General features: G+C 39.2%; 1 protein-coding gene across 1 annotated transcript in view; it reads left to right on the top strand.

The window, feature by feature from the left end:
- Window positions 1-5,451: 5,451 nt before the first annotated feature.
- The window catches only part of crfb2 (cytokine receptor family member b2), a 30,600-nt gene continuing 22,340 nt past the window's right edge, over window positions 5,452-13,711 (top strand). Inside the window, exons 1-2 of the mRNA XM_007237686.4 lie at window positions 5,452-5,907; window positions 9,030-9,162. Of these exons, the coding sequence (XP_007237748.3) occupies window positions 5,847-5,907; window positions 9,030-9,162 (194 nt within the window). The 5' untranslated portion in view covers window positions 5,452-5,846. The remainder of the gene's footprint in view (window positions 5,908-9,029; window positions 9,163-13,711) is intronic.

Genomic DNA, 13,711 nt, shown 5'->3' with positions numbered 1-13,711 from the left:
TTGAGTTTAAAACTTTGGGCCCTGATATTCTATCAATCAGTGTGGAGATGGAGGAGAGAATAGAGTGGCTGATCATTAAAACTTTGCATGGAGCTAAATAATAAAAAAAAAAAAAAAAAAAAAAAAAAAAAAACATGATTTAGATGTATTTCCAAGTGTTTGTTTCTTATTTATTATCTATAAAGTATTACCAATATAATAGGAGAAGATCTACAGGAAGCTTTCAGGGGTAGGTTTAAGAGCAGGTGTGTGTACAGCAGCAGTTTTGGGCTGTGAAGCAGTAAAATATGGTCTGTACGATGATACTGCAGAGTTGAGGTGTGTTTTGGTAGTGTTTGTGAGAGTGGAAGTGTTTGAGTTTGTGAGTGTGTGCATGCACGAGAAATAGTGTGTGTCTAGTGGTAAACTGGGTGGTGAACATTAGTAGTGTTCGTAAGATCTAATTTGGATATAACAGAGCCACAGGGAAGCAGTTACACTAAAAGGGAAAGGGATGTGAACAAAAGGAAGGTAAAAGCAAGTAATTAATGGTGATGACAATTAAATGTTGCAATTTAAAATTGAAAATTCCTAAAAGTTAGGGATTTAAAGAAATGACTAAATGTTAGGGATTTAAAGCACTTTTGACAGTAAAGATCATGATTGAGTATAACTGAAAATCAGGACAACTGAAGAAGGTAAGAAAACAAAAATTGGGCTGAAATCTGTGCACAGACAAAATTTAAATATGAAATAATTAACTTCCAAGGGGAAATTAGAGCTCAAGTTAAGTGTGATAAATGTATTTTAACCATGTATTTTAACTTGCAGGAAGGAGACACGGAGGACGCCTTAAAAGACTTCCAAAATGAATAGAGAACCTTAAACATGATTATAATGAATACAAAAGTCTCGTTTCAGATCTGTTTACACAGGGGGAGAAGGAGAACGTGGTGCAAAGGTGGACCAGTCCAGACACAGAGTGAGGGCTCCTCCGCCATTGCGCACGAAAGGGGAACGAGTCTGGCTGGATTGGGCCTTTCCAGGTGACTGAGAGAACAACGTACGCAGATCAACTGATAGGCGAGGGTTCTACAGCTGTGCAGCAACAGAGATCGCTCACAGAGCCAGAAGGAGAGGTGAAAACAACAGCTGAATCGTCTGACCCAGATGGAGGCCCGCAGCAGGAAGGAGGGGCAGCAGAGCCCCCGCAGCACGGGCCTGGCCTGGCCACAGCAGAGAAAAGATTTCTCAGAGCACAGCAGCAGACAGCACACAGCCTGGCTGTGACCGAGGAGAGGAATTGAGGGAGTGACTCATTCAACAACGTTTCGATTGCGTCAAAGTACACTACATACAGAGACCCTTAAAACACATCTCATTAAAGAACACACATAGTCTTATCACACACCAACTCATACTTTTCATTCACTGATATTGCAGACATCAAGAGCCAGAATAAAGCTCTTCGCACGTGGGGCTGAGGTAGTCTAACCCTAACCCTACCTTCAGAACCCTGAAACAAGAAGAAAGAAAAAACGAACGACACGCATTGCAACTTTAACATTTACACATATAGGGTTATAAACTGTGGGGGGAACACATTATTTTTTCTTTACAGGTTGTCCTGGACATTGCTTTCCTTTACAGGTGGCCGAAAGACTCTTGAAAAAACGAAATTGTAAAAAAAAAAAAAAAAAAATTATACACTCTGTAACCTTAACACTTACACATATAGAGCTATAGATAACAAGTTTACTAAATAGTGGAAAACTTAGAGGGAAAACACATTTATGGTTTAAGAATGGCTTGGTACGGAAAAAGGGAGTGGGACAGGTCAAAGTACGGACACTATAACGAACCAGCATTTCCTCTAGTTATTCTAATATGGCTCCAGATAATAATAACAGTTGCCCTCATGGGTATAATGATAATAACATTGGCCATTGTCTCAAAACAAGAACAACTAACAACGGTAGAGGGAACAATTGTAAACACATCAGCAACCGTACACCCGACAAACGCAACAGCTAAAGACCAGCCCACACAGCTTAATAGAACCAAACGATCAACCATCAATCAGCCTAACTCAAAATGCATCAGGCGCTGGGGAGGTATAGAATTAGACTATTATTGGGGTGAGACGATCGCATGGACAGTGAACTTATGCGACATGGTTACTTGTGGTAAGCAGGGGTCCAAGGGGGAAGCAGTATACTTGTGTTGGTCCCGTGATGATAATCTTAAGTGTAACCATAAGGGTGATTCTCACGAAGACCTTCACATTAACATAAAAAAGTTTTTCACCTCATTGCAGCATTTTTTCCAAGTTGAGAAGCTAAAATGGAATGTGTATTTTCCTATATTGTTTATTTTTTCATATTTTTTTTAAATAGAATTTTATTATCATTTGAATCTTATATGATCCAGAATAATTATCATTACCGTTACAGTAAATGACGAAGCTAGATCAACGGTTCGAAACATTTTTTGATGATTAATTTCATATTTCCACAACAAATCCCATCAACTTAACAGCACAGTCCTTGACAATTACTTTGATCTTTTTATTTCTTTATTTATAGTTAAGCAACTCTCATTACCGATACAACATTTGTAAAATATCTTTTAATTTTTTTAATTAATGGAAATTATTTTAGAATATGTTTGATCAAAAACTCATGTGGACAACAGGTGAGGGGTATACTATAGTAAAATGAAGAAAAGTTATGATAAGATGTGAAACATTTAAAACAATTAACATTTTAGATCCATAACGGTAATGAGAACACAATTAAACGGTAATGAGATGCTCTTAGCTAATTTCACAAATAACTTAAAATGCTAATATGCTAACAACCTATAACTTTGCCAGCTGTCAAAGCCTTATATTGTGATAATATTGTCATGAAATAATTTATTTTTATATTTTTAAAAGTAATGAGTATTAAACCATAACGGTAATGATAATACTTAGTGTAACTGAGGACAGTTTTAGCAATATTAACACAGATTTCTCAAAGGGAGAGAATAGTGACCAACTGACCTTATCTCCATTTTGAAGCTTGTCTCTGAAGTAATGCATCATGGGATAGCTGATCAATTTAAAGGCACAGTGTAATTTTTTTAGGGGGGTAAAATCATGAAACGGTAATGAGAAAAATTGTTCGGACACAGTTATTTTGTTTAAAATCAAGTACATTTTTTGTTCAACACAAAAAATATTTTTATTATGTATAAATGTTGATATTTTAAATGACTTTAATCTATTTTATTGATTCGATATGCTTAATACTTTTAATATGGTTTAACTTAAAATTAGAAAGAAGGCGTACGGACACATAACGGTAATGAGAATTTCCATATATTTTTTATTTAATTTATATAAAAATAATTTTATATGAACAATTGATCCATACAGTACTACCTATTTGCTTTACACACAATATCAGAGTTTTTGTGAACTGAGTACTGATTTTAAAAAAACATTGTCATGGACATGTTCCCTGCAGCTTCATGAGAATCACCCATAACACCGACCAAGCAGCTTATAAAGCCAGACCTTGTAACAAGTGGGAACACGTAATTAGGTCGACACATGTCAATTGGGATCCAAGCGAACGCTGGGCGACTCGTGAGCAGGAGAAATGAAATAAACTTAACGTACAAAGGGATAATGGTGCGATAAATAATCTAATAACCATTGCATTAGAGTGGCAATCCGATCCTAATGGGGAAAAATCTTCGGCATTTTTCATAGGGGTCGGGGTGGATGTAAATGGTAACGACCCTGTCGGATGGATCAAAGTTAGAGTTACAGATGAACCGACCATCGACACCGACGAGGCCACAAAAAACACAATAGACAATAATGGGGGGGATCGGCCTATACTGGAGTGTGAGGAAGAGCAAGAGGAAATGCTGTAGACCAACCAGTCTTGGGGATGACTTTAAGGCAATGATGTCACTTCCTCCTTTGATAGAGTTCGAATTATTGGTCGCCTGGTGGCAGAGGGACCGTGGGAGAATTTTTCCTGTCACAAATTGGTTGGAAGGCTGCCAGAACAGGTTTTCGCTCCCACCGTTAGTAAACTGTTCACTCACATGTTGATCAAGTGTTGAACATATGTGAATATACATATTTGGAGGAATTACGATGTGTTGACGTATCTGGTTGATACGTCAAAAGGGAGAATTGAGGAGTAACGGTTTATTATATGTTGGGTTTATTGACAAATATCTTTCAATTATGATTACCTATCTTAGTATCGATAATGACAATAATCATTGTGTGAAACCTTGTATTCAATATGCATAACCAATACTCACATTGTATTTGATCATCTTTATTACTCAGTGTATTTTACACGCATTTATATAAAAGATTAATCAATAATCAATATATCCTTTACACACATAGTAAAACATTGTTTGATATGGCATGTGACTAACACAGACTCTATTATATGACAAATTAACCCACATGATACATTTACTAACACATTAACATATAACATATGAGATGTAGCTCAGGCTTGAACTATTTTTTGTTTACTGCATGACCCTAACTAACGGTCATCAATTCGACTGGTACGGGGCTAAATTGCTACAGAAGAGGCCTTAGTTCAAAGCGGCCTTGATGAGCAAGTGCCTCCCTAAAACCTCTGCTTCCAAGAGGGGGGTGACGCATACTCACACAGATAGTGCCACGATGTGCCATGATGGAAGAACACAGTCAAGGTCAAACACTAGTGGTCCAGTCAGACACGTGAAACTTCAGTACTAACACGTGCATGCTAACATGAGATGATTTTAACAACGCCTCATCAACAGGCTTACGTCATTTTGGGGTATAAACGTGGAGTCAGATCAGAAGGGGGGTCAGAACTTATGCTGGGTGGCTGTTAGACGGTCTCTCATGTGTTAGTTCTCCTGAATATTCAGTTTGTAATAAATACTTGGTTTGCTTTCAACTTCACTCCACTGTCTGACTCTCTCTATCAAACGAACACGCAGGGGAGTTGTACCCCGGACGAGAGGTGGGGGTAGCCCACCTCACATTTTCTTTTCTACAACAAGGGGAATAAAGTATTCTGCTAAAAGGCAAAACAAAAAGTCTGTATGTTTCTCCAGTAAAGTTTTTAGGTAGTAAACATAGCTTTACTGCCACTGCTGTGAGCAGATTGGTTGGTGAGCTGATGCTGAAGTTACAAGCCACAGCACGTTTAAGAGCTTTAGTAACTATGTCTGCAGTTCTGAAATATTTGCTAGTGTTATGTTTTTAGAAAACAAGTACAATTTTCAGTATACACGTTATTAAACATTTATAAACGAATTAAAACATTATTAAATATGTAGAAACTCTGGTTTTGCTTTGTTCCTTCGTGCCAACCCATTCATGTTGGACTTACAGGGGAGCGCCCCCTGGCGGCCCGACACACCGGATGTCGTTAGGTGGGTGTTCTCCTCTGTAAAATATCTCAGTTCAGCAGAGTCAGCTACAATCACAGCGGCGAGGCATTTCCGAGAAACGACGGTCTCTCACCGGAAAAGAGCGGCTCTAGTCTGTTATTGAGGGAGTTTTGATGGTTCTCTGCGGGTTATAGTCGCTCTGGTAGCTCGGTTAGTTGGGGAGATTTCTCTGGTTGTAAATGGTGAGATGTTGAGCTCGGCGCTGTGGAGGAACAGCTGCAACTGTGATCCTGCAGAGGAGGATCCTCGTAAAGTTTACCTGCTGAACAATTAGCTGGAGGATTCTTCATCATGTGCAGCAGCAGCAGCAGCAGCAGGAGGACTGGTGTGTGCAGACAGTGAGGAAGGAGTTGGGACAGTAGTCTGGACTGAATGGGGAGATCAGTTCTGTGGAAATGGACGGGGTTCATCTCCCTTTACTGCTCATCGTAATGCTGCCAACTCTTTCAAACTCAGGTTAGGAAGCCTTATAGCTACAGTGGGTTACAAAAGTAAAAGTATAGCTTAAAACGACAAACTTAAATGTATTTAATGAGATTTTAAGTGATAGACCAACACAAAGTAGCACATCATTGTAGAGTGGAATAAAAATGATACATGGTTTTCAAAAAAAAAAAAAATCTAAAAAGTGTGACGTACAGAAGTATTCAGCTCCCTTTACTCCGCAATAAGACCCCTAAATAATATCCAGTGCAGTCAATTTCCTTCAGAAGTCACTTAATTAGTTAATAGAGTGCAGCTGTGTGTAATTTAGTCTCAGTATAAATACAGCTGTTTTATAAAGGCCTCAGTGATTTGTTAGAGAACACTTGTGAACAAGCATCATAAAGAAGTTTAAAACAGGGTTAGGCAGAGGTGGAAAAAGTACTGAAAAATTGTAATTAAGTAAAAGTACCTTTACTTTGCTAAAATTCTACTCAAGTAAAAATACCAATCTAAAAATGTAGTGGAGTAAAAGTTACATAGTTACTTTTAATTTTTTGATGTAAAAAAGTACAACAAATCATAAATAAATTATATATATATATATATATATATATATATATATATATATATATATATATATATATATATATATATATATATATATATATATAAAGGAGAGTTCTTTGTTCATACTAGTCTTGGAAGACGTCTGGCTGAGATGCTAAAACTCCAGGCATGGGCGCTCCTGATGGTCCAGTGGGCTAAGTGCTGCCACTATGATCAGGAGTTCGCCAGTTCGAATCATGTTTATGTAGCTTGCCATTGGGTACCGGAGCCCTGAGAGAACGCTTGCTCTCTCTGGGTGGGTAGATGGCGCTCTTTCCCCTCATCACTCCAAAGGGTGATGTCGCTTAGCATGAAACGTCTGTGAGCTGATGTATCGGAATCGAGTCGCTGACTTCACATGTATCAGAGGAGCATGTATTAGTCTTCATCCTCCTGGTGTTGGGGCATCACTAGTAAAAGGGGGTAGGAGGGGGGATCCTAAACAGTGGGTTGGCTAAATGAAAATGTGGGAAAAAAATAAGAAAGACGTGGGTCTCTGCAGCTTGAAATAGTGGGCGTGTCGAAAGGTGTGGGCGTGTCGAAAGGTGGTCGTCTATTGGTCTATTGGAGCTGTGGCCACCATTTTGGAGTTGGCAACCATGCGCCCCCAGTGGATTTATTTACACTGAGGAAGGAGTTTAATAAAGGTATAATATTCACAACTCTACCAATTTTTACCCGATATATATATATAAAATGTGTCAGACCATATGTCTTTGATAAAGAACATAATATAAAGTATTTTAGCACGTATTTGTAATGTGTGACAGCGTCCTGAATCATTACTACATCTCTGCTGTTTGTAACAAACCAAACCGTGTGAAAATCGGGTAAAAATTGGTAGAGTTGTGATTATTATAAGTGTATTTAATCCTTTTTGGCAGTAAAGTTTTGACACGCCCACACCTTTCGACAGGCCTACACCTTTTGACACGCCCATAACTTTCGACACGCTCACTATTCCGGTCTGCAGAGACCTATACTTGACTTGGTCCACTACGCATCCAGAATTCTCGTCAAACGACGAACTTCGCAGAAGCACAACGAGCTTTGAAAGACAAAGTTTCTGATTCGGTATCCAGCAAAGCTGAAGGTCTTCTGTAATGAAGGGAGAGTAATTTACAATCAGTGGAGGAGACAACAAAAGACATGGCAGGCCCGGGACTACCTGTTATTGTGATCTCACAGCCTGACAAGCTTCTGGACCAGATTTGACATTTGACAAGCCAACCAAGCACACCATGGTCCGGTTGGGGCTGCCACGACTAAGGAGCTGCTGGATTTAAATAAAAATTGAGTACCTTTAAGCGCTTGGCACCAGCGTGATGACAAGTTAAGAAGAATGTCTTCATCTAGATACCAAGGTTTAGCTATAGAAAAGCACAACAAACAGTGGAGGAGAGAATGTATTCTAGTCTAGCAAAGTGAAATGATTTAATCGGGTTTGATAAGAGGTGTCTGTAAAGGCAAAACATAGAGGGCCCTCTTAAAAGGAGAAAAGGTAGATGTTATCCCTCTAGATCTGTTGTTTAAGGTCTGCATTAAGAACACATTTTCGGAACCACCATTCATTTTCAATTGTTTTTTGCTTAAAATTTTTAGAACTATGTCTAGTTGAATTGCAATTTTTCTTATTGTGAAAGGGAATTATCTATTTTTCTATACAAAGAAAAAATCAAACAGATAATGATATTAAAATACTTTCTTTTTTTAATTCAATAGGGTACTTAATCTAATTAAAAGATGTAAAATTTGTCCAAAATAAAAAAAGACAAGGCACATATTGTGTTACTTCAAGGACACGGGTGACGCACGGCGCATGTGGCAGGGCATCCAGGCAATCACCAACTACAGGACAATGCCACCGTCCTGTGAACGTGATGCCTCCCTCCCTGATGTCCTGAACAACTTTTATGCACGGTTTGAGGCACAAAACAACACGATGGTGAGAAAGATGGTGAAAAATTCAAAAATCGATAAAATTCATTAAACGACCAGCTCTAGGTGGCAGCATCATGCTGTGGGGATGCTTTTCTTCAGCAGGGACAGGGAATGGAATGGTTTATATCCATTACCTCAGCTAGATACCATTGAGCTTCTGTGGCAAGACATGAAAATTGCTGTTCACAGAGGCTCACCATCCAACTTGGCTGAGAAAAAATCTCAAAGCTGGTGGAGACATAAACCAAAAGAATTGCAGCTGTAATTGCAGCGAAGGTTTGCTCTACTAAGCATGAATATAGGGGGGTACTTTAGCATGTCACATTTTTAGATTTTTATTTGATTAAAATATGAAAACCTTGTTTCATTTTTGTTCCCCTTCACACTCCTGAGAGGGTTTTTCAGTGCCTTGTATAGGTGATTTTCCAGTAAAGCAGCAGTTTCTGTATCACCGGTCGTGTAGAACCCTGAATTATATACAGAAGTTACATGAAAATGTACGTCCTAAAATTGACGTTGGGTTCTAAACAAATAAGCTCATTTTAAAAATGTTAGTAATTGTGGTGATTGTTTCGTCTTCAGTCTTTCTTTTCTTTGTGTTGCAGTGTTGTGCATGCACCTGCCTGCTCCTGCCAAACTGTCCATGGATTCTCATAATTTCGTCCACTTGTTGAGCTGGGAGCCGGGTCTGGGGTCTCCTGAAGGTGTGAGTTACACTGTGGATGTTTGTGTGCTCAGGTATGTTTGAGACACTGATGCAGTACATTTCTCTGATCTACCACACATTTAGAGAGGATACCTACATGTTAAACATAGGGTTGAAACTACTGAATGTTCTAGATGTTGACTAATCTGCTGATTATTATTATGATTCGAATAGTTGATTACACAATTATTTTTATGTCCTCCTTTTTGTTGAGAGTCATGATCCAATGCATGTCTTACTGCACCTTGACAGCTAAACACTTCTGCGGGACATTTTGATATTAAACTATATATATTAACATACTGATATTAACCTAAATGTTAGGACTGGTCAAAATATTGGGATTTCTATATGAGAGATAAGATGAGACTATTAACTATATTGATATAGTAAATGTTGTGTCCCAATGAGCTCCATCAGTTCTCCCTAGTGTCTTTGTTTAGTTTAACCTCGCCCCACCTCTCTCTCTTTCACTGAACACCCCCACCTTCCACTGCTTTACCATGCAGGCAGCCAGAGCATGGAGACAAGAGAAACACAGGACAGAAGGTATAGAAAAGGAGCTGGTTGTTAAGCTATTCTTGCTGATGAACTATTGACAACTATTTAATTTTCAGTGTTTATTATAAGTGGCGTAACTTTACTAGCTCACAGACCTCAGAACTCACAGACCAATCGTGTGCATGTAAATATCACCAAAGATATTCCTCATTCAGTTAGATCTGTGCAGAATTAGGTGGTGCAAGGTACATTCAGACAAGGTGCTCTATAAACAGGCCGTGATGGCGGAACCCGACTTTTCAGCAAAACACAGGCAATTCAACACCTGCACGTCTTCTGTACTGAGAGCACAGCACTAATAAACAGCAGCAGCGTGAAGCATCACTACTGACCTAAACACTAATCTTTAGAGCAGACATGCCCTGAATAAGATGAACTAACCAATCAGCTCTTTTATACAGGTATAATAGACCTGATACAATTTCAGCCCAGATTTATAGAAATAAAAAAGATAAACTCTAGCTGCCCTTTTTATTTACTTATTTAAGCACTTTAGATGCTCTTTTTTTTTCAAAAGCACACCTTTTCCTAATGTATCCATTGTTTTTAGGCCACTTGAAATGGAGAAAAAACATTTATTTGAATAAATGTTTTGAATAAAAGTTTTTTTTTATTAGTGTGATTATTATTATTGCCTTATGTAATGATAAAATATAGAGATATATATTGTGTATCTACATTAAGAAAAAAATATTGAGATATTATTTTTTTTATCCATATTGCCCAGCACTACTAAACATTATAAAGAAAAATATAACCGCAAGCAACAGTTCATGTTTTAAGCACATTTAGCAGATTAAAAGAGAACTCCAGTGTAAAATGGACTTTTGGTGTAGTAAAACATGATAAAAAAGAACTTTGCTTTGATGAGTAGCACACTTCCGTTCTGCCACAGCAGATCCAGATCCAGAAATTTTAACAGTTTGTCCAAACACCCTTCAGACTGGGTGACACAGGGCATAATTTGCCCTGATAAATTGCTTTTTCCACCGTTATCCAGGTTTAAAGTAGCTCCACACCTCCTTGCTAGAATTCAGAGAGCCCTGACATTTAAAACGAGGCATTAATAACTTAAAAAGTGCACAAGAAACTTATTAAAATACACTGTTCACATCCTATAACGCTAGCTTCAGCGCCCTGCCCTGCTTATTATGAAAAACCTCTGTTTACATCCCATAAAGCAAGCTTCAGCTACAAGCACCGCCATTACTCCTGGCACCGGCTGCTATGCTATGCGAACTCTACATAGACTCTGCATAGTGTAGCAACCGGTGCCAGGAGTAATGGCGGCACTTGGCAGTTTACAAATATCAACATTTTTTTGATAATTATTTACCTACATACTCTCCTGTTTACAACACCAAATTTAAGCTCATCCAACATAAATCCAGAGACAAGATAAAAAAAAACAAATTTTCAAACATGTTTGTGTATATAACTGTACTGAATATGACTACACCATTGATAAGTCAAAATATTACACTTTAAAGAAGATGCACGATATTCTTGAATAGTACCCTGTAGTGGCCAAATTATTGGACAGTTGTAAGCCTGGCTGATGGTGTCCAGAAATTACAAAGTTACAAAGGTGTCCTTTTAAACTCAATTAGAGCTTGTATAGTAGAAGGTACTTACAGAATATAAGACCACTGATGTCATGCAAGGTTGTTTGTTTTGACTCACACAAAAAGAATTCATGGTTCAAAAGTTATTCATCAAAATGTAAATTGGTGCTATATAGGGCCCCCATTGGTCAATCAGTTTCATTTTTTATTCAATGAGATGCACACAAACTACATATATGTACCAAGTTTGGTGTTTTTATGTCACTTTTACAAAAGAGGAAAAAAAACCTGTGCAAAACAATAGGGTGCTATATGCATTCAGTATTTGATCATTTCCTAATTACAAGAGACATTCACACAGGTTCACACAGGTTGGATGTTGTTATTTTCAGGAAATTCCAAAACACTTAAATATGTCTTTGAAGTTTATGTATTACTTTGAAGTTGAGCATGTTTTTAAAAATATCTCTTCTGTTGTGAGGAAGTTGTAAGTTTTAATATTTACCACGGCTGCCATATGCCCTTATTATAAACTATTTAAAATGGAAATGTACTGTGGCATCTGTGGCAACCCTAAATATTGTTTAAGCTTCTCAAAGACTGTTTTAAACCTGGTAACCCTGCTGGTAAACACGATCTCAAAGTCAAATCAAAAAGTCAAAGTGTTTTTTATTGTCATTTCAGCTATATACAGAGTACACAGTGAAACGTTCCTCCAGGGACCATGGTGCACATAAACACAGTGTAGACAAAAAGTGCAACAGGACGAAAGTGCAGACAGACAATACAACACAATACAGACAAAGAAATAATAAATATCAAGACAGTGTGCAAATTATGCAGTGTGCAAAAAAGACCAGTGAGGTAGTAATTACCTCTATTACACAGTGTGCAATAGAGTCCAGTGAGATAGTAGGGTTTTTTAGTGCTTTCATTTTCTGGGGTAAGTGGGGTAAGAGTGACAGTACAGAAAAACCATCAGTTCAGTCTCTGCAGTTGAGGAGTCTGATGGCTTGGGGGTAGAAGCTGTTGCAGAATCTGGTCGTGCTGGACCGGATGCTGCGGTACCTTCTTCCCGAAGGCAGGAGGGAGAACAGTTCGTGTGAGGGATGGGTGGGGTCATTCACAATGCTGGTTGCTTTGCGGATGCTGCGGGTGTTGTAAATGTCCGTGATGGAGGGGGAGACGGGCCTTTCTCAGCTTCGGGAGGAAGTAGAGACGCTGCTGGGCTTTCTTGGCTGTAGAGCTGGTGTTCAGGGTCCAGGTAAGGTTATCTGCTAAGTGGACACCAAGGAACTTGGTGCTCTTAACAATCTCCACAGAGGACCCGTCGATGTTGAGTGGAGAGTGGGTGTGTTGTGCTCTCCTGAAGTCAACAACCATTTCCTTTGTCTTGTCCACATTCAGGTGAAGGTTGTTGACTGTACACCAGTCTGTCAGCCGCAGCCGATCTCCACTTTTGTCAGAAACAGCAGAAGCACTAAAAAATGGAATCTTATCACTGAGAAGATGTTTAAATGTGTAATGATCTGATATACAGTGAGTGTAGCTGTTCTCTGTCTGCAGAGTGTGTTTCCCCCATTACTACTCCCCGCATTTCTCCACATCTGGATGTAGTGCACTCATCACACGTTATTAACACTGCTTCCACGTTGACAACTTTTTAAAGTGAATGTTGAATAATTGCTGCAGCCTTAAAAACAAAGTTGCTCTCTGTGGCCGGTGCAGCGGGTGATGAGTTGCTAGCAGGTGTGATGCCAAAATTATTCACTCACCCATCAAACACTGCCCCAGACCATCACTGACTGTGGGTACCTGACACTGGACTTCAGGCATTTTGGCATTTCCTTCTCCCCAGTGTTCCTCCAGACTCTGGCACCTTGATTTCTGAATGACATGCAAAAATTGAGCATCAGTCCAGTGCTTCTTCTCTGTAGCCCAGGTCAGGCGCTTCTGCCGCTGTTTCTGGTTCAAAAGTGGCTTGATCCGGGGAATGCGGCACCTGTAGCCCATTTCCTGCACACGCCTGTGCACGGTGGCTCTGGATGTTTCTACTCCAGACTCAGTCCACTGCTTCCGCAGGTCCCCCAAGGTCTGGAATCGGCCCTTCTCCACGATCTTCCTCAGGGTCCAGTCACCTCTTCTCGTCGTGCAGCGTTTTCTGCCACACTTAATTCTTCCCACAGACTTCCCACTGAGGTGCCTTGATACATCACTCTGGGAACAGCCTATTCAGTCAGAAATTTCTTTCTGTGTCTTACCCTCTTGCTTGAGGGTGTCAATGATGGCCTTCTGGACAGCAGTCAGGTCGGCAGTCTTACCCATGATTGCGGTTTTGAGTAATGAATCAGGCTGGGAGTTTTTAAAAACCTCAGGAATCTTTTGCAGGTGTTTAGAGTTAATTTGTTGATTCAGATGATTAGGTTAATAGCTTGTGTAGAGAACCTTTTATGGT

This window comes from Astyanax mexicanus, chromosome 11 (genome assembly GCF_023375975.1).
Source record: "Astyanax mexicanus isolate ESR-SI-001 chromosome 11, AstMex3_surface, whole genome shotgun sequence".
NCBI classification, from domain to species: domain Eukaryota; kingdom Metazoa; phylum Chordata; class Actinopteri; order Characiformes; family Acestrorhamphidae; genus Astyanax; species Astyanax mexicanus.
This window is presented reverse-complemented; position numbering and strand designations above follow the sequence as displayed.